The sequence below is a fragment of the Botryllus schlosseri genome, chromosome 8 (assembly GCF_051294905.1).
Source record: "Botryllus schlosseri isolate E-star chromosome 8, Bs_hap1, whole genome shotgun sequence".
Taxonomy (NCBI): Eukaryota; Metazoa; Chordata; class Ascidiacea; order Stolidobranchia; family Styelidae; genus Botryllus; species Botryllus schlosseri.
In genome coordinates this window covers 27,713,621-27,738,134 of record NC_137243.1, presented here as the reverse complement: position 1 = coordinate 27,738,134, position 24,514 = coordinate 27,713,621, and the positions used below count along the sequence as shown (strand labels likewise).

General features: G+C 39.9%; 1 protein-coding gene across 1 annotated transcript; it reads right to left on the bottom strand.

Annotated features, from left to right (window-relative positions):
- Positions 1–28: 28 nt before the first annotated feature.
- LOC145444281 (CCAAT/enhancer-binding protein zeta-like) lies at positions 29–24,513 on the bottom strand. The gene is made up of 19 exons (XM_080322225.1): positions 24,358–24,513; positions 23,005–23,283; positions 21,854–22,017; positions 19,682–19,869; positions 18,783–18,908; positions 17,498–17,761; positions 14,966–15,056; positions 13,510–13,686; positions 12,555–12,658; positions 10,529–10,659; positions 9,587–9,708; positions 8,877–9,058; positions 7,355–7,438; positions 5,102–5,342; positions 3,932–4,120; positions 2,503–2,723; positions 1,022–1,111; positions 528–618; positions 29–293 (listed from the first exon to the last, which is right to left on the bottom strand). Exons 1-19 carry the CDS (start codon positions 24,511–24,513, stop codon positions 71–73), a joined length of 3,123 nt encoding a protein of 1,040 aa, XP_080178351.1. The 3' UTR covers positions 29–70.
- Position 24,514: the final 1 nt, after the last annotated feature.

Below are 24,514 nucleotides of genomic sequence, written 5' to 3'. Positions count from 1 at the left end.
CAGTCAGAGACCTCAAACAAGACGCACACAATGTGACCATGATTGTTTTTATTCGATATATCATCGCTACTCAACGACGCTGTCGACCTCTCTTTGAGAATCCGCCATTTTTCGACTTGCCCACGGGACCTCTTGCGGGTCTGCCGCCAGATTTTTTAAAAGCAGGAGCCGTTCGCTTGGCCGATCTCTTACGAGCGACGATGTCTTTCATCTCGCGTTTTCTCTCCCACTTCAGTTGCCGCGAATTGGAATTATCGGCGTTTCTGACGGCATCACTTCCGCCGCCCACATACCTAAACAACCGAGTAATCACAGCCGGTCAGACTGGTAAGTTCGACATCACATTAAATATAATTTGCTATTTCATTGCAAAAATTGGCAAAAAACTGAGAAATTGACTTTTAGTGGCAAGGATAGTAGCGTTTCAGTACTGGAAAAAATAATCTCTCACTGCTCGGCTTAAATCATTAGAATGAATTCACACTCGAGTACGGGATTCACTGTGCTCAGCCGCAGGAAAAACTCACTTTTGCCGGGCGTTCTCTTCCATCATCATGTCGAACGCTTCGAAGTCAGCCTCGGAATTTTTCCCTTTCTTGCCTCTAGCGGACGTTTTCACTGGAATACAAAATTCAAAACAGACCGCTCACTTGCCAGGTATTGCGCCAGCCAGATCAGAGACGGACAACCAGAAATTCGATTGGAATGAAAATAAGAGAATAGAAACGTATAGAATTTATTTTCCGGTATTCATATTCAATTAAGTCTAATCACTTCAACCCTAAAAATTCACCCCGTGACTACGCCACTGTTGGTAGCAATAACTTCGAGTTAGCAACTGCTGCAAGAACATCACGCAATTGAACACCAGTATCACGATTCACAATAAACGACGACACGCGCTCTCTAGGTGTATGGCAACTAAATTTTATTTTAAATGTGCAACTAGAACTACTTGATCAAACACCCATTAGTCAGCTAGTTTTTCTATTACTAGACGAGTCTCATCACCGCAACAAACCTTCATTCTCGTCGACATCTGCAAATCCCATTTCGCCGTCGAATGGCTCGCCGCCCACACCCTCGTCCTGCTCATCGAAATCGACATCATCTGAAAAGCCCACAACGTCATTAGTTTTCTCAGCTCGCAGTTCGTAATTAGAGCCTGACCGATTACACCAAGCGAAGTTATTGCGGTACAATTCCATGATTTTATAATAAATAATGAAAGAGTTGGTCCCGTAAATACTCTTTTATTCAAATCCAAATTTTTCTACTGCAATAACTTCGCTTCTACTGGTTGGAATGGAGATAGAGTCGGTGTACAGCGTTTTATTAACCAACCTAACAATTTTATCAAGTAGCCCGTGAAATCTGAAGGCAAAGTTCTTTTTTGAACAGCCCTAATGAGTTACCTATATTTGTTCACATTGACCTTTTCATTAGAGTTTTACTGCCTCCAATAAAGAATTATTGTGATAAATACGGAGCTATTATGAGTAAAATTGGAAATTAGAGAAATTGACATTTCTTAAAAATTTGGGACACTTCACGGAAAATTTTGGTAATCAAGTTGGAATACTAAAACGCAATACATAAATGTTTTTAGCCAAATAAAACTTTTGCAAAATTTTGTTACAATGTCTTATCTGTTTGCCGACCATATCGAGCCAATATCACAAATTGAAAGAAATATCGCTATCGGCCATGGAGGTAAAAGATATCTGCAATTTTCGTCACTGCTGAACTGGGAGTCTTCATCTATTTCAGTGGTTCTCAAACTGGGGGCGTGATAGCATCTGAAGGGGGGCGTGAAGCTTCGGTCGACCTCCCACTCATCGTTATTGCTTTGTGTACAATCCTAATTTCGTATTTGACTATTTGCTCACCGGCAATCATAACCATGCACGCCGTCAAACTATCGGTTTGGATTGCTAGAATTCTGGTTGGATTTTTGATATGACGATAAGGGTAGCATGAAATTCTGCACTATCATGAAGGGGGGCGTGTCCAAAAAAGTTTGAGAACCACTGATCTATTTCTTACAGATCACAGGCGTTCAGAAGCAGCCTTTCTACTTGATTTCATGTCCGAGTATACTAATGGTATGATGTAGTAATGATGTGAAAAGTTTGAATAGGTACCTTTTATGAAGACCACACAACGCCAATTTCACATCGCATTAAAGATAATTTGGCATATTATTTCAACCATACGTGTTGCTTTGTACTACATCCCGTCTACATGTTTCGTGTACTGCGTTACGACCAATTGAGCTTTCAAGGCTACCATAGGGTAAAATACTATTAAAATATATTTACACTTAGTGTCAAGAAGCGTACTATTACAGTACTCGCAAAAAACTCATCTTCCCCTACTCGACACGAATAATTAGAATCACATTATACTTGAATCATGGCGCCGAGCCCTAATCGTGGTTATCGGTATCAGTTCAAAAACACGATATTGGTCGGGCTTCACTTATAATTCCCATCACACTACCGTATTCATCCTCTTCCACCGCGGGCACTATGGTCTTCTTGTGCTTATTGGACGACGTGGTTCCCTCAGCAAACTTGTATTCCGTCTCCAGTTCCGTTTGACCTTCCGCCGAATCCAAAAATTTATCAAACTCGTCGTCCGACAATTCTTCCACGTCGTCATCTTCCGCGGTTTTACGCATTTTGGAGGGAGGCGCCGAGGAGGATTTAGAAGCAAAATATCTGGAAAGTCACATATAAATATCAATCAGGGATCATAAACGGACATACAAACTACCTATACAGTTAATCGCCAAACAATCAACTACTGAATTTTGTAGTGCCGGTAGTCCTAGTTCTAGATCCACATATTAAAATAATTTTGTTGCCAAACGTGTCGTAGTTTAGTGTGAATTGTGATACCTGAGTTCTGTTGTGTGATGTTGTTGCAGCCATTGCTAGCTCAGAACTATCACTTCTAACAATGGCGTAGTCAGTGGGTGGGTTTTAGGTTCGAAACCCCTCCCATTCAAAGCGATACGCTTCCGAGAAAATCAAAATTAGCAAGCTGCTTCGTTATTGAACATCGTTAGTTGTGCGTTAGTTAGTTGTGGATTTACAAAAGTCGTTCGTTCAAGTTCTAGTTGCGTATTCTGGAAATCCAGCAGTTTGTAAAAGTCTGATCATAAAAGCAAACTGACCTCCTCTGCAAGCTTTCAAACCAGTGTTTCTCAACCGCCGATCATTTTGAACTTTCTGGTCGTCTCGCCAAAGTCATTACAATTTTTTATATCTCAATTGCCAACAAGCAACAAGTTGGGCGCTTGTCCATTGTTTTCGGTTTATTTTTGACTAATCCTACGTCAAAACACCGCAAGTGTTGCGTCAAACTGTCTGAAAATAGCCTAAAATTCGTTCAAGACCAGTGTCAGAATTCGCTCTGCTGCCTGTGCTTCTACAAAAACAGATTGACAAACAATAATAACCCAAATCTGACAACCGACAATATGTAAAAGCTGAGAAGACTTCATGGACTTTATACGCAGACACCGCCACATTTCCAATATTTGATTTTTGAATTGCATACATTTTTTTAATTACATTCAGGGTTAATTTATGTTTCTAAAGTTTGTCAGGAAATTTCACCGGACCATAAACTAAAAACTGATGCTACAGCAGTAATAATTATTAGGTAATTAGGAGTCACGAGACTCTGAATTTCTGCTGATACGTCGCAAGACTTGTACTTCAATTTGCAGTCATTTTGGCGCTTCTTCATTATGTTGGTTATTTGAATGCATGCCATCTCAACCTTCATCAACGGATATCGTTTGTCAAGATCGGTCGTGGATTTGAATTCAATTTAGAAGTAGCATCGATAACCGCATTCAAGAAAGGATCAGTTACAACTTGTTCAAAACCAGACCATAAATTATTGTGGTTATGCTCACCGTTGTAAAAATACCTCCTCCGGCTCATAGTTCTGTTTCTGTAGAAATTCCGGGGTGTTCGCGGCCACATCGGTGGGGTTGGCCATGTGCAGTTTTCTTTTTCTCCTGAACACCCTTTCGCCGCTGTTGGATTTGGCTTCCTTTTCGCTGCGCGCTTTTGGGTTGCGGTACACAAATTTGTCCAGGAACCTGTCGAGTTCAAACCGAATAAATGCGCGACCACGTCGAGCGTGATACTAACGTCCAGAGTTGGACAAGAAGAAAAATTTCAGCTTTTCCAAACTAGATTAGCATCAGTGTTATAGCTACAAAGGAGTTTCCTTAATTAGATTACAATTTCTGAATTAGCCAAAGACATTATTCCCTAAATGTTTCTTCACTTTAGTTAGTATCCCATAAAAAGGTAACTAGAGGTCAAGAAATCAACACCGTGGGCGTACATCAAATTGATTTGAACTTACGAGACATTCAATTTATGAAAAGACTCTTGGATGCACAGAACTTCAATACACGATTGAATAATATATTCATATAAAAATGAATATTTTCGGCTGACACTCGTCAGGGGTAATCATCATCAACTAGTAGAGAATTGGAAAGAGCATTTTATATCAACAACCGTATCACTAATTGCTGATAACAAAAATTTGAATAATCAAGATGAACAGATCGGAATATGCCACTCTATTTTGTGCCAAGAAAAGGAGTTCGTGTACAGTAGGGCTGTTCAAAATGAACTTTTTTTCCTGAATCTTGCTGCCTACGTGATTAAATCGTTGGGTTGCCTTAAAAACGACGCACACCAAATTTTAATTCATTCCAACCAATAATCGCGGATTTCGTACAGTTTGAAAATTCTGAATGTACCCAAAGATGCAAAAAAAATTTTTTTTTAGAATTTTTCTGTCAACCCAATGAAATTGTTGCTCAGTCTTCAAAGAATTATCATTGAAGAACTCAAATAACTCCGCTTCTACAGGTTGGAATTCAGTCAAATTTGTTTTGCATCATCTTTGAAGAATGCGTAACAATTACAGGGGGTTGACAGAGAAATTCTAAAAAAAAAATGTTGTTGCATCTTTGGGTACAGAATTCAGTCATTCTAATTCTAATCTCATTTGGCAAAGCTAAACATTTTCTATCTGTCCCATTCTGAAAGACAGAAATAACCTCATGAGCGTAAAATCCGCGAGCGGGTCCCCCGGATAAGAGTCTGGCATATGCGAGTCCATCAGTTGCTCTGCAAATTTGGCCACGGCCGGATGATAGTGCCTCTGGATTCGAGCTATTTCCCACAAGGAGGAAGTGTCGGCGCTCGAGTACGCCGGGGTCCGATGCATTGCGTCGTAGGTGGTTGTGCGGGTCGCGCCCGATTTCAGACTGATGTGCTTCCACGAGGTTTGAGAAGGAGCTGGAATGAAACAGTGTCAATGTTCCTTTTCAAATTGTAAACAAATACCATAATTTTCCAAGTATAGTACGCCCCCATGTATAATACGCACCCTTAAAATGGCATGCGAATTCTGGGAAAAAGCCAGTACCCATGTATAGTACGAACCCTGCATTCGCAGTACATGAATAGCTGTGTTTTAGTACACGATGGTGTTCTGTTTTGCGATGTCACTGTCGAACAATCATGACGCAACCATCGCTAATCATTATGCAATTAACGGCATTGTCTCTAAACGATAGTAGAGAGCAGCCAAAGCCTGCGAGGCCGGCGACGCGACATCTTGCGCACGAGGTCAGATGCGATTATCTTTTGCGCACCTGGCCTGTCGATGAATTAGCGAGGATTGCCGCGTGCGCTTTCAGCAATCAATGAATTACCTAATTTCGCTTGCATGCAAACGGTCAACCAACTCAGCAGGAGATTGCGTGCTGTGCAGACGACTCTCGTTAATTGGCAACACGCTTTTTGCTAATTGGTGGCGCGTTAACACTGATAATACGAATTACTGGGCACGATGGCTGCGATTGGAAACAAACATAAAGAAAGGTGTGATTTCAAGTTTTTTATCGAGGGAGATTTTTTGCAAGCGTGTTGTTCCCATGTATAATACGCACCCCCCCCATTTTAGGGCAAAAAATCGTGAAAATTTTGCGGATTATACATGGAAAATTACGGTAGATGAAACTCTATGATGTACAGCACTTCAATATACAATTGAATAATACGTTGATATCAAATAAACCCGAATATTTTCAGCTGACACTCGTCAGGGGTAATCGTTAGGGTGGAGTGAAAAATAAAAAATTTTGAATTTCAAAGAGACACTTGATATGCGGTGCCAAATATCAAAAAATAATTCCTATCACAATTTTGGACTCGTGCACCCTCTAGTGGTCACGCAATTTCACAAATCAAAAACTTGTCACATCTCGAGCAGGAAAATCTAAGGTCGTCACCGTTACGGCTCAATCACCCTTGCCACAACCAGTGGAAAGACGCGCGAGAGTGGTGACCGAAGCGTCCGCCCATGTGTCGGGATTTAAGCGTAGAGATTGTCTCGTCACACAAAACTGAAGCCTCAAAAGCAGATGAAACCGTTTAATACGAGTCAAGATTTCAAAGTTTGTGCAGACTAATACTCTGGTAGTGAAACCATCTTGGGAATATTTCTTTTTTCAACATAGAATCGATGTATTTGTGTTTTCAATATGGATTTGCGATTTATGTGCTTTCAATATGGAGTTGTCAGTCATAAGATCAATCGCTACACTCTTTTGGCATCCTACCCACTGCTTCAGTGCCTAATTTTACCTAAAAACGGACTAACAATCAATAATTTGCTTGTAACGTTTTTTCTCTTTGTTTTTAAGACAAAGTTCTGTGGAAGGGAGATAGAAACTCGTTTCTGCTGCATCTTTTAAGCCCAAAATCAACTTTCTACTGCAAGCGGTTATCAATATATAGCAGATATAGCTATTTTTGAGTGGTTCGGTGAAATTGCACGACCACTAGAGGAGCCCAAAATTAATATTGAAATCATTTTTTTGATATCAAGTGTGAAATTCAAAATTTTCCATTTTTCACTCCACCCTAGTAATCGTCTGCAACTAGCAGAGAATTCTAAAAAACATTGTATATCAACAATCGCATCACAAAATATGACGAGTGTCAGCCTAAAATATTGATAGGGCCATTTCAATATGAATTTATTTCGTCCAATTGATACAATGATTTTCTTTCTCAGCTAGTGGCATAATGGAAAACTCGCGGCTCACTTAGCAGAGGTAGTTTTAGTTTGCCTATCTGTGAAGTCGTGATCAACCCACGGCAATGTCGTAAAGTGCAATGAAATAGGTATGGTCGAAAAATATACAACTTTAATGTGATGTAGAACTTGCAACATATCCTTTGAGGTTACATAAAAAGTCGTACTTACGGGCATGAGGAGCATATTGATAAAAACGTCTCACCTGGATTGTTGTTAGAATTCGGTTCCGTCTTTTCAACGCCTCCATCTTCATCAAGATCAACAAAGTGCTCTTCGTCACTGTCATCTACAGAAGACGGTCGTTATCAAAAATCTGGCATCTCACAACGCAAGCGGCACAGATACACCTTAATTGAGGGCCAACCAATCAAGACGCCGCGCCCAAGTTAAAAAAACTCAATACATCAACACACCACCCAAACCCACTCTGCACACAGCATGTTGTCTGTATCATAGTGATACTAGAATTTCTCTACTTCAAGATGTAGGCTCTAGCCAGGACCATACTTTGACACATCATTCTAGCTACGTGATTAGACTGATTTAGAGTGAAATGCACGGTTGCAATGACTCGAGTGAACACTCGGCTTGAGTCGCGATTTTTTGGCGACTAGACTCGAGTCATTTTTTCAAATTCGTGCGTGACTCAAATCAAGTCGTATGACTCGAGACTAGGACGACAGACATTTCGTTGTAACTTCCAAGAATAGTAAAGTCACCACACGATTGGTATTTCGTCTATCAGTTCTGGTACTAGGAAAATAGGGCCAGCAGCTGTTCAGTCTTGAGGAAAATCACGACATTATGAATGCGAGCCTGAACTGAACTTATGTCTATTGTATTGATTCTTGAGAATTCAGAATTTAATAATTCTCCAAGTCTCACGAATTTAGCAATTCTAATCTAATTACAAATTTTCTAGTTCTTCAACAGCCTGCAAAACTGCGCGACGAATGTTCGCGACTCACTAAAGTGAGACGTCACAAACAGATGTCGTTTTTGAAAACTCTAGCAAATTACAATCACTTTACATCATACATGCTCATTAGGGCTCTTCAAAAATTGTTAGGTTACCTAATTTAAGCCTACACACTAAATTTGGTTCAATTCCAACCAGTATCCGCATTGCTACGGGAGAAGAAAATTTCTATTTATTATATAAAAATAAATACCAAAAAATTTGAAAATTTTTTGCTCACCCCATGAAAGTGTGAGGTTGTCTATAGAAACGATGTTCACCAAATTTGGTTCAATTCCAACCAGTAGAAGCGGAGTTATTGCCGTCGAAAAATTTGAATTTGAATAAAATAGTATTCACGGTGGGCAGTGGGCACCACTATAATAAATAATTAAAGAATTGGTCACCGTAAATACTATTTTATTCATAATCCAAATTTTTTGATGGCAATAACTCCGCTGCTACTGTTTGAAATTGAACCAAATTTGGTGAACATCGTTTCTATAGACAACGTAACACTTTCTCGGGGTGAACAGAACATTTTCAGATTTTTTGGTATTTATTTTTATACAATAAATAGAAATTTTCTTCTCCCGTAGCAATGCGGCTACTGGTTGGAATCGAACCAAATTCTGTGTGTAGGCCTAAATTCGGTAACCTAACAATTTTATCAAGTAGCCAGTACAATTCGAGAAAAAAAGTCATTTTTGCAGAACCCTAATGCTCATTGCTCATGCTCACTTTAAACACAAATTCACACTCAAACCTTGCACGCCGCCTTTCTTGGTACCGCTAAGAAAGAACTTGAGATTCGGACGAATCCTGACGAGTTCCGTGATGAGAACGAGAACGGCGCTCACGTACGCCGGCAGCTGCAACGTGCAACTCTGCACGAGACGTTTCAGAAACGCTTTCACTCGGGATTCGGAAGGGTCCGCTTTCAAAGACCTGTCGAGAGCGGAACGAATATTTTCAGCTTTTCCAAATATTCGATATCTTGTGGTGCCCCGGAGATGAGAAAAATTTTGTATAATATATGCATTAAAGTTTCCAAAAAATACCTTTTTTAAAAATTTCTATAGCCGGTTGATAAAATTGTCAAGATGGCAAAAACAATGCGACAAATCAAATTTGGCTTGATTCCGACCTGCAGAAGCTATTGGAGGAGAAGAATTTAAAATTTATGATATAAAACTAAATTATTTTTTGAAATTTATTGTTAAAGTTGTCCATTGTTAAGTTGTTGTTGTTGTTATTGTTAAGTTGTCCAAAATAAAAACGATGGATAACAAATTTGACTCAATTCCACGCCATAGAAGCGAAGTTATTGGAGTATAAAATTTTGCACTCGAAGAAATATCATATACGTTGAGATATTCTTCAATTATTAATTACAGAACTAACAAAAGTATTTTAGGAACATCCCTAACACGCATACATTACTGATTAAAAGAAACGAAGCTATGAAAGTAGCACCTGAACACAAGATTGAGATACATGGGATGTCGATGAGTGCAGAGCGCTAATTCCGGATGCAGTAACGTGCTGTACAACGCGTTGTAGAATCTGTCGTTCAGCTCATTCCGGGACGACAATACCTGCAAAGGAAGTACCTCGTACGTTACGACCATTCAATAAAAGGGCAAAGCAACTTTCACTAACACTCAAGTAGGTTGCTACTTCGATTTCACTTCGATAGTCAGGCTATAAGAATTTTGTAAAATTTGCAGAAGGTAGAAAATAGCTGTCTGATGGATTTTCAACGTTTTATAGGCTATTTCAAGCGACACGGAACAAACTTTCAAAATTTGAGCATGAAGAGTGGCGGAGTTGAAGAGAAGTAGAAGTAGCAATTTCAAGACGTGTCAAAACTGCAATTTTGTGAGACGAATCACAATTATGGATCAGCCTAAAACAGAGTGGAAGTGAGATAGAAACTTGTTGCTTCCGCATCTTTTAAGCCCAAAATCAGCTTTCTAGCGTAAGCGTTCATCGAGATATGGCAAAATCAGCTATTTTTGGCTAGTTCGGCGAAATTGCACGACCACTAGAGGGTGCACGAGCCCAAATGATTACAGAAATTATATTTTCGATATTTGGCACCACATATCAAGTGTCTGTTTTGAAATTCAAAATTTTCCATCTTCCACTCCACCCTACTATCAATCAAAGATACATGAAATGTCCGTCCTGGCCGTCCTTGTCCCGAGTCATATGACATGGTTGGAGTCACGCACGATGACTCATGTACAAGCCGACTCAATACAAAAGTTGACTTGCATTCGAAAAATTGACTCGAGTCAAGTCGAGTCACCAAAAAATCGCGACTCGAGTCAATACAACCCTGCTAACCAGATTGGTAGTTTGTATAAGTCAAGCACAACCCAGAAACAGGAAATACGTGACTGAACGACAAACCTGAAAAAGCAACATCATTGCTTGCACGGAAGTCCCGAAACTGGAAACATGAATCGTCTTATAAAGTATATTCAACTCTTCCATTATCTTCTCGTCGTCAGTATTGGTGAAAGGATAGGCGCGATTAACCCCTGAACACAAAATACTGATGGTGAAGGAAAACCGTAATTTTCCATGTATAATCCGCAAAAGTTTCACGATTTTTTGCATGGGAACAACACGCTTGAAAAAAATCTCCCTCGATAAAAAACTCGAAATCACACCTTTCTTCATGTTTGTTTCCAATCGCGCATCACTTTCAGCCATCGTGCCCAGTGATTCGTATTATCAGTGTAACGCGCTACCAATTAGCAAAAAGCGTGATGTCAATTAATGAGAGTCGTCTGCACAGCCACTCAATCTCCTGAGTTGGTTTGCGTTTGCACGCGAGCGAAATTAGGTCGTTCATTGATTGCTGAACACGCGCAGCAATCCTCGCTAATTCATCGACAGGCCATGTGCGCAAAATATAATCGCTTGCGTAATCAGTCGCACCTCCAACAGGCGTGGTGTGCACGACATAACCGTTGGCCTGAGCAATCGCATCTGGCCTCGTGCGCAAGATGTCGCGTCGCCGGCCTTGCAGGCTTTGGCTGCTATCTACTATCGTATAGAGGCAATACTGTTACTTATATAATGATTAGCAATCGCATCTGCAATAGGCCTCGTGCGCAAGACATCGTATCGCTGGCCCGAACTATCGCGTCGCCAGCCTCGCAGGCTTTGGCTGCTCTCTACTATCGTTTAGAGACAATGCCTTTAATTGAATAGTGATTAGCGATGGTTATGTCATGATTGTTCGACAGTGACATCGCAAAACAGAACAACATCGTGTACTAAAACACAGCTATTCATGTACTGCGATTGCAGGGTGCGTACTATACATGGGTACAGGCTTTTTCCCAGAATTTGCATGCCATTTGAAGGGTACGTATTATACATGGGGCCGATGAGTGCGTACTATACTTGGAAAATTACGGTAAGAAGCAAGCTTAAGAGAAAGGGAACTATATTTTGAAAAAGAGATTATATGGTCGCAGTGGTATCAAAGTAGCTTATGCCCATTTTACACATTTAAAGAAAATTAACTTTATGTGAAGGAGTTTTCGTCTTCTTTCAGACATATATTGGCCCCGATTAACTTTGAAACAACGAGACAGACATAACCGTGGCCAAGATATGCCTGAAAAATTTTCAAAAACTAGATTTTTTCCAAGTTTGAAAAATGGACCTTAAAAATTTGAAAACTGGACATAAGCTACTTTAATACCACTGCGACGATATAATCACGTGGATCCCCACCTTTATAGCTTGGGGACCTGTCGAGTCTCGGAACAAATTTTGCTGACCGGTGATCTTTGAAGAGTCAATACCGACTCAAAACGCAATTATGACAAATGCATGCAACACAATAGCAAATATGGGGAGTTTCAATGTAATAAGAAATTTCTAGCTGCGTGACTTTGCTGTTTGCCTGCTGAATGTCGATAACTTTGCTGCTGCATTTTGGAATTGAGCCACATTAGCTTTAAATCGATTCATCATTTCATGGGTTTGGCAGTAAAAGTTTAAAAAAATTCCAGTTCTTCATATTAAATTTAAAATTTTCAACTCCAATCATTTCGATGCTACAGATTGGAATTGAGCCAAATGTGGTGTGCAGCGTGTTTTTAGCCAACCTAACCTCACAATATTATTCAATAGCCAGTAAAATCTGAGCAAAAGAGTGATTTTTGAACAACCCAATCTGCATGCTTTGTCTTGAGAAGCACACCATGCCATGGCATGACATTTTCGTTACGTATGGGGTTCGGTTTCCTTGGTTTTGCGCGAAATATGGGTGTACTATATCTATCAAAGCTCAATCGGGTTTGGTATTTCAATTTATTGCTTTTGTTATGGCCCCCCTGAAAAAGGCTGATGGCGCACCAGTTAGGAACCCCTATGTACATCAACACAAGAGTTACATGTCTAATGTCCAGCATACCTGTGAGGATGGCGCCGAGAAGCTTGTTATCGACGCGTTTCTGTTTGACGCACGCCTTGAAAAAAGCCAAATAAATCTGTACCAGCAGGTCGGCGACATCTTTCCTGTAAAATGAGGTCGGAACCCTTGAGACACGGCACATCAATATTATCGATGATTAATTGATCGAGAAACTGCCAGCAATTACAAAAAATCAATCAATACGAACAGACTAGGACCGCTAGATAACTATGGTTTGCGAATTAGACTAATTAGAGAGAAATGTAGGAACCAGTAACATAATTCTAATCTAATTTTTGCGTTATCTGAAAATGCTACATAAGAAGAACTGTATCGTTTGAAACGACAACGAGCCAAGCTTGCTGTACAGACATTCTCGTGCTTATGCTTGTGACTTCACATGAACTTGACGTGTGATGTGTTTCTTTCTCAGTCGGAATTAAATTCAACTTTCAAGTTTTTGAGAAATCAGTGGTTTTGATTCTAATCTAATTTGGAAACACAATGTAGGTACAATTCTAATATAGCTATCATTCTAATTCGGATCTAATCTGGAAAACACTTTGTAGCTATAATTCAAATTTTAATGTAATTTAGAAAAAACTGTGTGGCTACAATTCTAGTCTGAATCTAATTTGGTGAAAAACTGTAGCCATCACAAGAAATTTTGATCAAATTTGGAAAAAATGCACACCTATTATTCTAATTCCAATCAAATGTAGAAAAAAACTGTGTCAATAATTCTAGTCTGACTCTAATTTGGTGAAAAACTGTAGCCATCATTGAAATTTTGATCTAATTTGGAAAAATGCATAGGCCTACCTATTAATCTAATTCTAATCAAATTTAGAAAAAACTACATATAATTCTGATTCCTATCCAATTTGGAAAGAAACGCGTACGTATAGTTCCATTTCCAATCAAATGTAGAAAACTGAAAAGTCCGAATACAAACCTGTCGTTACTCAGAATCTGAGAGCTCATGAAGCATATGCAATAGTATTGGCATTTCGCTTGAATGTTGGGCCTCAGCAATAAGTCCCGAACGGCTGAAACCACCACGCCTTGCATGACCGGATGCTCCTGAATGAGCGAGTGCAGCGTGTGCAACGCCTTCGAAGCGATTTTGTGTCTGAAACAACGAGTCGAGAGTAGAAAAAAGTAGATTTTAATAATACTTCAAGTTCTGTACCACTAAAAGCCTATTCGAATTCGAATGGCAACGTCTATTCGCTATTCTTAAGTTGAATATTTTACACAAAAACATGACTTTCTGAAAACGTGAAAATAGACATATCCAGCTTTGTAACATCTCGAGTCATGACTCGACTGTCGATTTTTTGGTGCCGAACATGTTGAAAAAAGTGAATTGAACGGGAAATAACTCGAAACCTTAACAGTAAGCGCAATGATATTGAGCAGAGTGTAAAACTGGTTTCTATACTTGGTACCGATATTACCCCATTAACAAGTTATACAGCAGTATCCAACAACCCAATCGCCCGGGTTTGGTTTTTATGATACAGTATACATATGAAGTCAAGATTGACCCCTTACGCCAGCTAGTTTTTTTACATCAGACAACGATATCAATCTCATTGATTAGTTGAATAATCATTAAGCATCCTTCGCTGACTACATGTAGTGTATTTCGCTCTTGGTGTTCTGCAATTTGCGGGTTAAGCTAACAGCAGAAATTTTTGAGATTGTCAAGGTGCATGCTCGCTTAGTGTTGATTTTTTTTACGCTGTCGGGGCCATGGATAGAGTGGCCCGCAGTTGAAATGCAATTAATTTCAACCAAGCATGTTATAATGAAGTGAAAAAGGTGCACAGTGCAGAGCCAACCAAGGTTCGTTTGTTAACGTGACCCTCTAAATTTCAGAGGTTCACACACAGAACGCGAACGTGAGCCTCACGTTCACACCATCCCTATTAAACAGTTTCGTTTCGCCGTGAACTCTCTATCACGCTACAATTCATGATAATACGTTCCTAACTTCTAAACAAATTTGAAATTTGATGTATTATTTCTCTGATTAATGAACAAGCGTCCAAATTAAGATATAAAATTCTAATATATTTGGCGGACCGACAGGAAACTTGCCACGCACCGGCGGCTGTGAACCGCTGATCTACATCACATGAAAGATTATTTGAAGTCTATTTTTGACTAACCCTTTGCATTCTGACGTGGACTCAATTTGACTCGGTTTCAACTATACACAAAACATACTCTGAAAATGAATATGATACATAATCCAGATTTTCTGAAAACATGAACAATGGACAAACTATTTTGAAAATGAAAATTTCATGAAAACCTGATTTTCTCCAATTATGAAAAATATGAAATAAGCTACTCTGCTTCGACAGCGACGAAACGCGGCGATCTACAGAAAATGCACCCACTTTGGATCTCCCATTTTGTTGACGATCATCACCAAAAGTTCGCGTTCCTGTTCCGGCTTTGATTTGATGAGATTCAACGCCGTTCTCAGACCTGTAAAAAACAGAGCATGTCACACAAAACTAGAGCGTGAAAATTCAAAATTCCACCCACTATTTCACGGTGTTCCAACGTGCATTTCCACACAGAATCAGGATATGCATAATAAGGCTCAGCACAACGAGTTTAACAACACTTACGTGGTCAAAATTGAAAAAAATCATCTCGTAACAATTTCCTTCACTTCAGGACGAAAAATATGAGAGAATAACACTGGTTCATGGTAAAGAACTTGCTTACGAGAATGAACACAATTTGATAGGAACTGAATTATATTTTCCTTTCATTTCTTTCTAAATTGGAATTGAATTCAATTTCCAAGTTATTGCAGCTTCGGTGATTCTAATTCTAATGTAATTTTTAAAAACCATGAAGCGGTAATTCTCTACTCGAGTGATATAAAGTGGCTCGCATTCAAAATATAGTGATTTTTCCTCAGTCTTAACAGTTTCTGGCCCTATTTTCCAAGTATAAGGACTGATAGACGAAACACCGATAATGCGGTGACTATACTATCCTTTGAAAGTACGATGAAATGTGTGTCTTGACCGTCCTAGTCTCGAGTCATATGATTTGGTTCGAGTCATGCGCAGGGTTCTTTAAATTGTACTTTTGGGTCTCAAAAGTACAATTTAGTATAAAATAAAATTTCTGTCGAGTATAAAATAAGGATTTTTGTTTTGTTTTTTGTTTACCGTTTTTCGGTGTTTGTCAGTTCACCGGAGTCTCTAAAAAACGCATTGGCGGGTTTATCGCTTCCGTTCGGGCCCTGCTGGCTCCCACAGGTGCTGCCTGGCGGTTGGGTGGGGAGACCAGCAGCGGCGGGGGTGCAGATGCCGCACCGCACTGGGATTCTTCCTGCGCAGCGCTGTGTGTGTGGCTTTGCTCGCACGGCGGGATTGATTCCCGCTTCATTCCATTCCACGCTGAGCTCATCTTTCTCTTCCTTTTTTTTTTTTTTTTTTTCTGTTTTGTGATCTATCGCAGCTCAAATTAAATTGCCATAGTAGTCTTCCAAATTTCATCTTTCTCGCTCGCAATAATTTCAACTCCAGTGAGTGAGTGAATTATCTCAACTATAGGTTGTAACTTGGCTAGGCTGACGATCCCTGCTGAACTGGACAAGACCGGAATATACTGTTGCAGTGTATATACCGGCAGTAGGTTGCTTGGTTGAATCAGTTCTTGAGGGGGGAAGGTACAATGACAGGCCACGTCGGTGGTGTTGGAACCCTGCTTCAAAAGGAAGCTTCACAAGAGATTTTCCACTTCTGGTGCGGACTACACCAACTCGACTTGGTTGTGCAAAAGGCCTACTCGAAGCTTGCCAATGAAACTTTCATTACTCAAATGAACAGCTTGATCGGACTTCTGCGCCGACAGCAGAAGCTCCAGACTTAGATGTAAACAACATGCCCACGTTTTGTCGACACTTGGTGGGCTTCAATGAAGAGAGTGACTGGATGGTTTGTTGCGAACAAGATACGCGTGATCTCCTGGCAAACAACGCGGACATCAAAAACAACGAAATGCCACCGACGCTCCCGAAGGAACTGGTTAAGTTGCGTCGTTCAGCTGTCTCTGACCTGGTTCGCGAACAGTCATGACGGCTTCGAGCAACTGGGTGGGCCGAAGAAAAACTAGAGGATGTCGAGACGGAGCACGCTCAACTGCGGGACTTTTACAGAGACCATGACAATTTCCGCATTACGTTGGAGGAGGAGGGCCCTGACAGCAGCTTCAGGGACGCTCGGGGTGTCCTCGAGGGTATGAACATCCACCTGCCCACCCTAAAGGACTTCTGCGGAACACTCTCGACGGTGTTTCCAACGACGGCACCACTGGAGGCGGATTTTTCCGCCATCGGAGTTGAAAAGGATGACTACCGGGAGAGCCTGACCGATTTCTCGCTCGAAGGCTGCCTTCATGCAAAACAGCTTCAAGAGCTGCAGAAACTTGTGTGATTTTTGGTTAGATCATTAAACTTGAAACACCCACAGGTGGAGTAACGCAAAACACGAGCTTGTTTCCATATAAAAGTCTCAGTATGGTACCCTCCTAAGCCATTTTTTATAAAAGTATAATTTAGTATAATTTAAAATTCTGGTTGAGTACAAAATAAGCTATTTTTGCTAAATTGTACTTGAGTACAATTTAAAGACCCCTCTGATGCGCAATGAATTGAGTATAAGTCCACAGTCAATACAAAAATTGACTCGAGTAAAGTCGAGTCACCAAAAAATCGCGACTCGAGTCGAGTCATGACTCGAGCCATCACAACCCTGATTCGAGTATGACTCGTTTAGACGTCACAACAGTGTGAATGATTTGAAAAAGTTCAAACATGTGCATTTCAAGTGGCCACAATGAATAGAATGCCAGTTTCACATCACATTAAAGTAACATTTGAGATTAAATGGTGAAAAAACGGTCACCTTTCATTTTCATGGCTTCCAGAGTGTCTTGCAGGAAAACGTCCCGCAAACACTCGATCACCGTCTTGTAGACCTCCTTGATTTGCGCCTCGTACGCCCACTGTATGAGACAGCGCTGAATTTGCGCGCGCTTCAAGGCGGCGCCGCCCTGCTCCCGTTGAAATATTTCCCTCAAAACCCTGATGGGCTGCTGGTGAAAATAGCGGAGTTGCCTGCCGTCGGGCAGAAGCTCGGCGAGGAAGATGTTTTGCAACGCCTCCAACGCTGAACAAATTAAAAAACTTGTAATCACTCGAGTCACGACAAGAGTTTGAATGGTGCGTAGTCCAAAGTTCAAACAGGTAACTTTGCCAGTTCCACATCACAGTGAAGATAATTTGAGGTGTTTTTGAACATACCTAACCATTGCCCTTTCTAATAATGCTACGTGTGGATCACGACATTGCACTACATGTTTAGTATGTTGCATCAAGGTGATTGCTGATAATTAAACTCTTAGTGGCATGGAGTACATGATTACAGCACCAGGATATGATCTCCCATCACTCGACTCAAATCATTAGAATAGAAGTAATACTCAATTCAGATCATTGCGCCCGGCGTTCATTATGTCAATACATTTGCCGTTGAACGCTTTAGACAAGATAGTTGAACCATTTCGGACCAATAAATCACGCGATCTTATTCTCTACTAGTTGCTGACCATTACCCCTGACGAGTGCCAGCCGAAAATATTCGGGTTTATTTCAATATGAATATACTATTCAATTGTGTATTGAAGTTCCGTACCTTCAAGAAGCTCTTTACATTTTTAGTGACGTGCCACAATTGGAAAAAGTTTGGTGCCACAGCTTTAAAGACATACCGCAGCAGTGCAAAATTCGGCACCTTTTTTACATGAGCAAATCACTAGCTGTCCTTATGGCTGATCCTGAATCCGATAATCTATTGATTAGTGTCTCGCAATCACTCAGAATCTATACATAAATTATGCACACAACACATTACGCACAAGAGATTATCACTAGCACACAGTCTGATGATCATATCACCGAGGAGTATCTTGGTCATGGTTATCTCCGAAACAATGTGACAAACATGAACATTGCAAAGATATGGCAGGAAAAAAATGAAATTGTTTTAAAACAAAGTTATATAATGGATGTCTAAATTTGAAAAATGGAAATATGCTACTTTGATTCTATCAGGACATGCTATGTATATGTATGACCAAAGAAAAAAAAATTGAGATCCCATCAAAACACATTGCCATCGTAGACCTCACCTATCAACGCCTCCCGTTTGCCTTTCTTCTTCAGCATGCCCAAAAACATGTCCAGACTGCGATAGTTGTGCACTGGAGCTTGTTGGATCATCAGTGTGTATGCGGCAACCTTATCAGAAAGCGTACCTAGGAAAAAACGCGACAAGCTAGTAGCATTCAAAATAAAGGCGGAATGACAAGTGACAACTTTCGTTAATATACAAAATTCTTTCCAATTGTCTACTAGTAGGTGACGATTAACACTGACGAAAATATTAGGGCTTATTTCAATATCAATATATGATTCAATTGTATGCTTATAACTTTGTCCCCTCATTGGTCACAAGGTACCCGATATACCGGGATTTATCCATGGTTTAGCATCGAATTCGCAGCCAAAATGACATTAACGGTTATGTTGTTATGTGGTCACAGGAATCGCACAAACATGACATTTCAGCAGGTTCCGGATATCCTTCTTTACAATGGCCCATTGTCATCCGAAATAGCGAGCAAAACCTAACAACATATTTCCGTTCTCAACCTTGCAATTCTTATCGACGAAAGTAGAAAACGTTTCAGCACAGACTTGCACAAACTTCTAACCTAATCACCCGACGGTCAACTAACCACTGGTTTTATGGGTAGTTTTTAGCCGCGGATTTTGAAAAGTCAGTGGTTCTAGCTGTGGTTTTGGGGGCACCTATTTCAAACTGGAAACCCCATCGTTTGAAATGTTAATTCTATCGCGGTATGAAATTCAGAAATGTGTAAATCAGTTTTGTTAGTAGTGTTTTAGTTTGTTAAATACATTTACAAAGTCTGTTAGTTCTAGCTCTGGTTGCGGATTCTGAAAAGCGAGAAGCTCAAATTCTAAAAATCCAGTATTCATACAAGTTCCGTTTCACACTTTGACTCACCGGCGGTAGACACAGTTTTCATCCAAGAGTCATTTCCGCCCAGACTCTTATTCTTGTGATTCTTCATCAAGTTGGCCTCCGTTTCCAGCAATTCCTTGCCCAAGTCTTTCAGCCGTAGCACCATGGGATCGCTGGACTTGTAAGTTTCGTCGCCACCAGCCGACATTTTGAAAGTGTCGTTCGCATACCTGAATAAGTCGAAAATCCTCGAATGCATCAACTTGCCAAACAAGCCTAGTGTGCTGCGTTGAACTGACGGAAAATTTTCATCTTTTCCAAGTCAGCGGCAACATAGTTATTTTCCAAATTAGATTCACATTACAAGTATAACTGCACAATGTTCTCAAATTAGAGTAGAATTAGAACAACTCTATTCACAAGAACTTGGAAATTGAATTAAATTCTGTATTGGTAGGAAATGATACGAAAATCAAGTCACACTATACAATTCTCTTGTAGCATTGTCAGGAACACCAGAAATAAGATTATAATGAAAGCTAGAGCACAAAAACATTTCACTAATTATATGAAATTTTCGGCATAAGGAGTCGTATTAGCCAACTAGATTAGCCTAGTCTGCTAGTGTGGTGAGCCTTCAGTAAAATGTGTTTGCAAAGAATTGCGTAGGGGCAAACTTAGTTGGCGAGTAGTATACTATGTTATACCTGACGAGACTCTTAGTTCAAACATAATGACATATAAATTACAGTTAGATTTAGAGTCAGGCCAGATGCTGGCTGAGTTATATCTTATGAGGCAGTGGTTCCCAACCGGGGGGAACTTGAAAATTTTTAGGGGGGAATCTGGCTTAATTCTTTTAGAGGGAATCTGGCTTTGTCATTGTATCGGAAGATACACTGGGTTTACAAGGTTTTTAGATTTTTATGGTATAGAACTGTTAAGCAGAAATTAGTTATTAAGAATTGTATGTTTCTTTGGTGGATTTCAAGCTAGGTGTATGTTTAAATGCCTTCCGTAGATATTACACCCTCTGATAAATGGAGGCTCACGAGACGATTTCGTTGGGCCCGCGACAGCCTCTCGACCAAATTACTAGTAACCAGGAAAACGTCAAGCAGAATTCAGCAAGAAGGCCGCTAGTGAAATTGTTCAACTTTTTAAGCCAACTTATGAGCTAACGTGAAAAACATACCAATTCATCGATTCAATTCAAGTTCAGAGCAAGCGGACTTGTTCATTTATTTTTCATCAGCGGCTACATGACCGTTCAAATTCAACTGTACTTTACCAAAGTTTAGTGCGGTCCGCATTCGACATAGTTCGGACATATTTGAATATGTTTGGTCATTAATTGTTCCGTTAACAAATGGTTGCGCGTTAAAAAGCACATTATTTAGTCACTGGCAACTTTTTCGTAGGGGGGGGGGGGGATTTAGCTCAAATATCGGCCAAGGGGGGCACGAGACGAAAAAGGTTGGGAAACACTGTTATAAGGGATCATTGATATGAGCACTGCACTGCTAATCTATGCAAGGGGGACGGATGCATAGGGTGATTTATTATGGCGGGGTATTGAAGCATATGGAAGAAATATGGATCACAGGCATGAAAATTCGCCAGCCATGCTCAAAAAGTAGTCAGCATTAAGGGAGTTTAAAATAATTTTTTCTCGAAATGGCACTGGGTTTTTGATAAAATTGCACATCAAATTTGCACATTGCGAGTTGCACATCAATTGATTACCGATAGATCATTTTGAAATATTACATGTAATACAGTTAATTACAAAAAATTTTCAGGCTATGGGATGAAGTTGCCATCATGTCTAAAAAACGGTTCGCAGCAAATTTGGCCAATTCCAGCCAGCAGAGGCAAAGTTATTGAAGCCGAAAGGATTTGAAATAATACTATTGATGTTGTTGGTTGTAAGGTTATTAAATTAAGAATTTCCCACAATCCAGAATCTGGTACACCAATACCTTCGCTTCTACGGACTAGAATTGAGCCAAATTTGTAACTCATCGTTTTTTGAAACAACGTAACGATGACATGGCAGAGCCAGTAACATATGAAAAAATTAGAATAGCTTTGCTTCTACAGGTAGGAATTGAGACAAATTTGGTGTGCAGTGTTTTTGTAACCAACCTAATAATTCTATCAAATTGCCAGTGAAATTTCAAAGTACATCAAAATTTGCCTTGTCAATCTCACCAAGGTCCCGATGTCTTCATGACGATCTTCTTCTGCGGAATCTTGGCCAGGTCAGCTATGTGGTTGTACACGATCGGCAAGGACTTGGAAACATTCTGGATTTGAACGGGAAGCTTCGCCACGTCGCACACAGTACTGGACACGATCGACACTTGCAAGGGTTTCTGTGTATAGAATATATAGGCCAAGTAAGCAGGCGAAATTTTGCATACAATTGAAAAATACTATTAAAACTGAAAAATCCGTTCGCCTTGATTATTAAAATTTCATGCCAGTGAGGTCATATTTTGTGATACGATTGTTGATATATAATATTGTTTCCAATTCTCTACTAGTCGCTGACGATTACTCCTGACGAGTGACAGCCAAAAATGTTCAGGTTCATTTCAAACAGGATACACCATTGTAGTTCTGTGCATCCAAGATTCTATTCAATGACACGGCTATTTGAATCAAATTGCATGACATGATTCCTACAAATAAAATTCGCAATGCTGTCAACTCTGGTCAAATCATTCAACAGTAGCCCATTGTTTGGAACTTGAAGCGCGTAAGAACCGAAACTAGTGTTGGAATACACGCTGGTGTCGAATCGAAAGCAGTTAAACAAAGATCAGTCTAAAAAGACAATAATGACAATTGACAAGGATGCAGACATGTGCAGTACAAACTGCTGGCTTTTAAAATGTGCAACTATAACTAGAACTAACCACCTTTAAAATGCCAAACTATAGATTCGATTCCAATGCAACTCTTTCATTTAAATTAGTATATGATGTACAAATTCTTTTTAAAAGTGAATTATTTCATGATTAGTATATTTTATTCATGATGTTGCTAGTTGATTCATCATTTGGGATGAATTGGTGGTGTAATGAGCAAGAACTGTTTGGTGTCTCATCTTACCCTCGCCTGGTGGTAAGCTCAGACATTTGAGTAAGGGTTTTTGAGGGCCAAGAAATCCATAAGTATGTTACTCAATACAACTCAAGACATAGTCATAGATAGTACAGATCACAGACTTTCCATTGGTAACAAAATGAATCCTCAGAAGGCATTACTCTTCGAGTGGCGTTGAAATATCAGAAAAGTGTCTCATCTTAGCCTTCTTTGCCCTAGATAACATGTGATGATCCAAACGATTTATTTACCTTTGTCGGCACCTTTACATCATTCTTTTTGGAGGTCCCGCTCGCCTCACTTGCCATTTTTTTACCCTTCTCGGTTTTATCATCAGTGCTTTTTGTCTTGGCGGTTCCACTCCCAACTTTTGAGTCCCGAGCACTTTTTGTGCTCTTCCCTGATTTCTCCTTCGATGACTTGCTCACTTCCTCCGAGTCGGAAGAATCATCTTCGTCACTCGAATCCAACATCTTGTTACCAACCGTTTCGAATCCCACCGATCGATAAAACTCCTTCAAGTCGTCTCTCTGGCAAAATAGCAGGAAACATTGTCAGTTACACTTACAATTCACAGATTTGTTAACATTCCCACTGTCACAGCCAGAGTTGGAAAACTAGAAAGTTTTCAGCACCACCAAATTAGATTAGAATTATAGCTTCCACATTTTTCTCAAATCAGATTAGAATTATAGCTTCACATTTTCTTCAAATTAGCTTAGAATAAGAATTATAGTGCAATGATTCAGGGTATTGTTCCTGGGGGTAGAAGTAAAGCTAACCAAAGTAACAACGGTTTAGCTGGCTGACTAGTTAACCTGGAATCCTGTATCCTGGTGAGATATCCTTAAGATGCAGATATTACACAAGACATACGAATATATTTCAGACGTTGATACCAGTAGATTTAGCAAATGGGTCTACTGATTCTCTCGAATCAGCGGTTTTATACTAGAGGCAAATTAGTCTAGGACAGGATGTCTCTCGGTTACGAGATATACATTTCATGGTTGGACGACAACAGGGATCGCCTGCAATAGCAACAAGGTTTTTCCAAATTTTATAAGAATCATAGCTAGTTTTGTCCATATTAGATTAAAATTAGAATTATAGCTGGGCCGAACAGTATTTTTTATCCAAATTAGATTACTATTAGAATAATAGCCAGGCAAGCTTTTTAAACTTAGATTAGAATTAGAAGTAGCCTATCGCTACACAGTTCTTCCATTTTAGATTAGAATTATAGCTACACCAAAAGTTGCAAATTAAATTACAATTAGGATTATAGAGACACATTTTTTTCCGAGTTCGATTAGAATTACTGAATTCGGGAAAACTTGGAAATTCAATCAAGTGCAGTCCATATCAAATCCTAGTTCATCCGCATATGTCGAGAGAATGGCGTATGTCTGGACACCAAGATTGACTTGTTTTGCACGATACTGTTCTCCTGTAGGATTTTGGGGATGATCAGAAATTAGATTGGAATGGAAATAAAAGCAAAGACACATTTCACAAAGTAGATTAGAACTAGAAATGATATATTTACTGCGTACTTCTACTTGCGCAAAATACTTCGACCATCTCTATACAACACTAATCACCTTTAATGATTGCTTTGGTTTTTCTTCAGTTTTCGCCGTTCCGACACCATCCTGAATGTCCTTTAACGACTGAAAATCTTCCTCTGTCCCGCCAAGGTCAAGCACGTCCTTCAGGGACAGTTCCTCCTTGCCTCCAGCTTTAGGCTTTCTAACCATA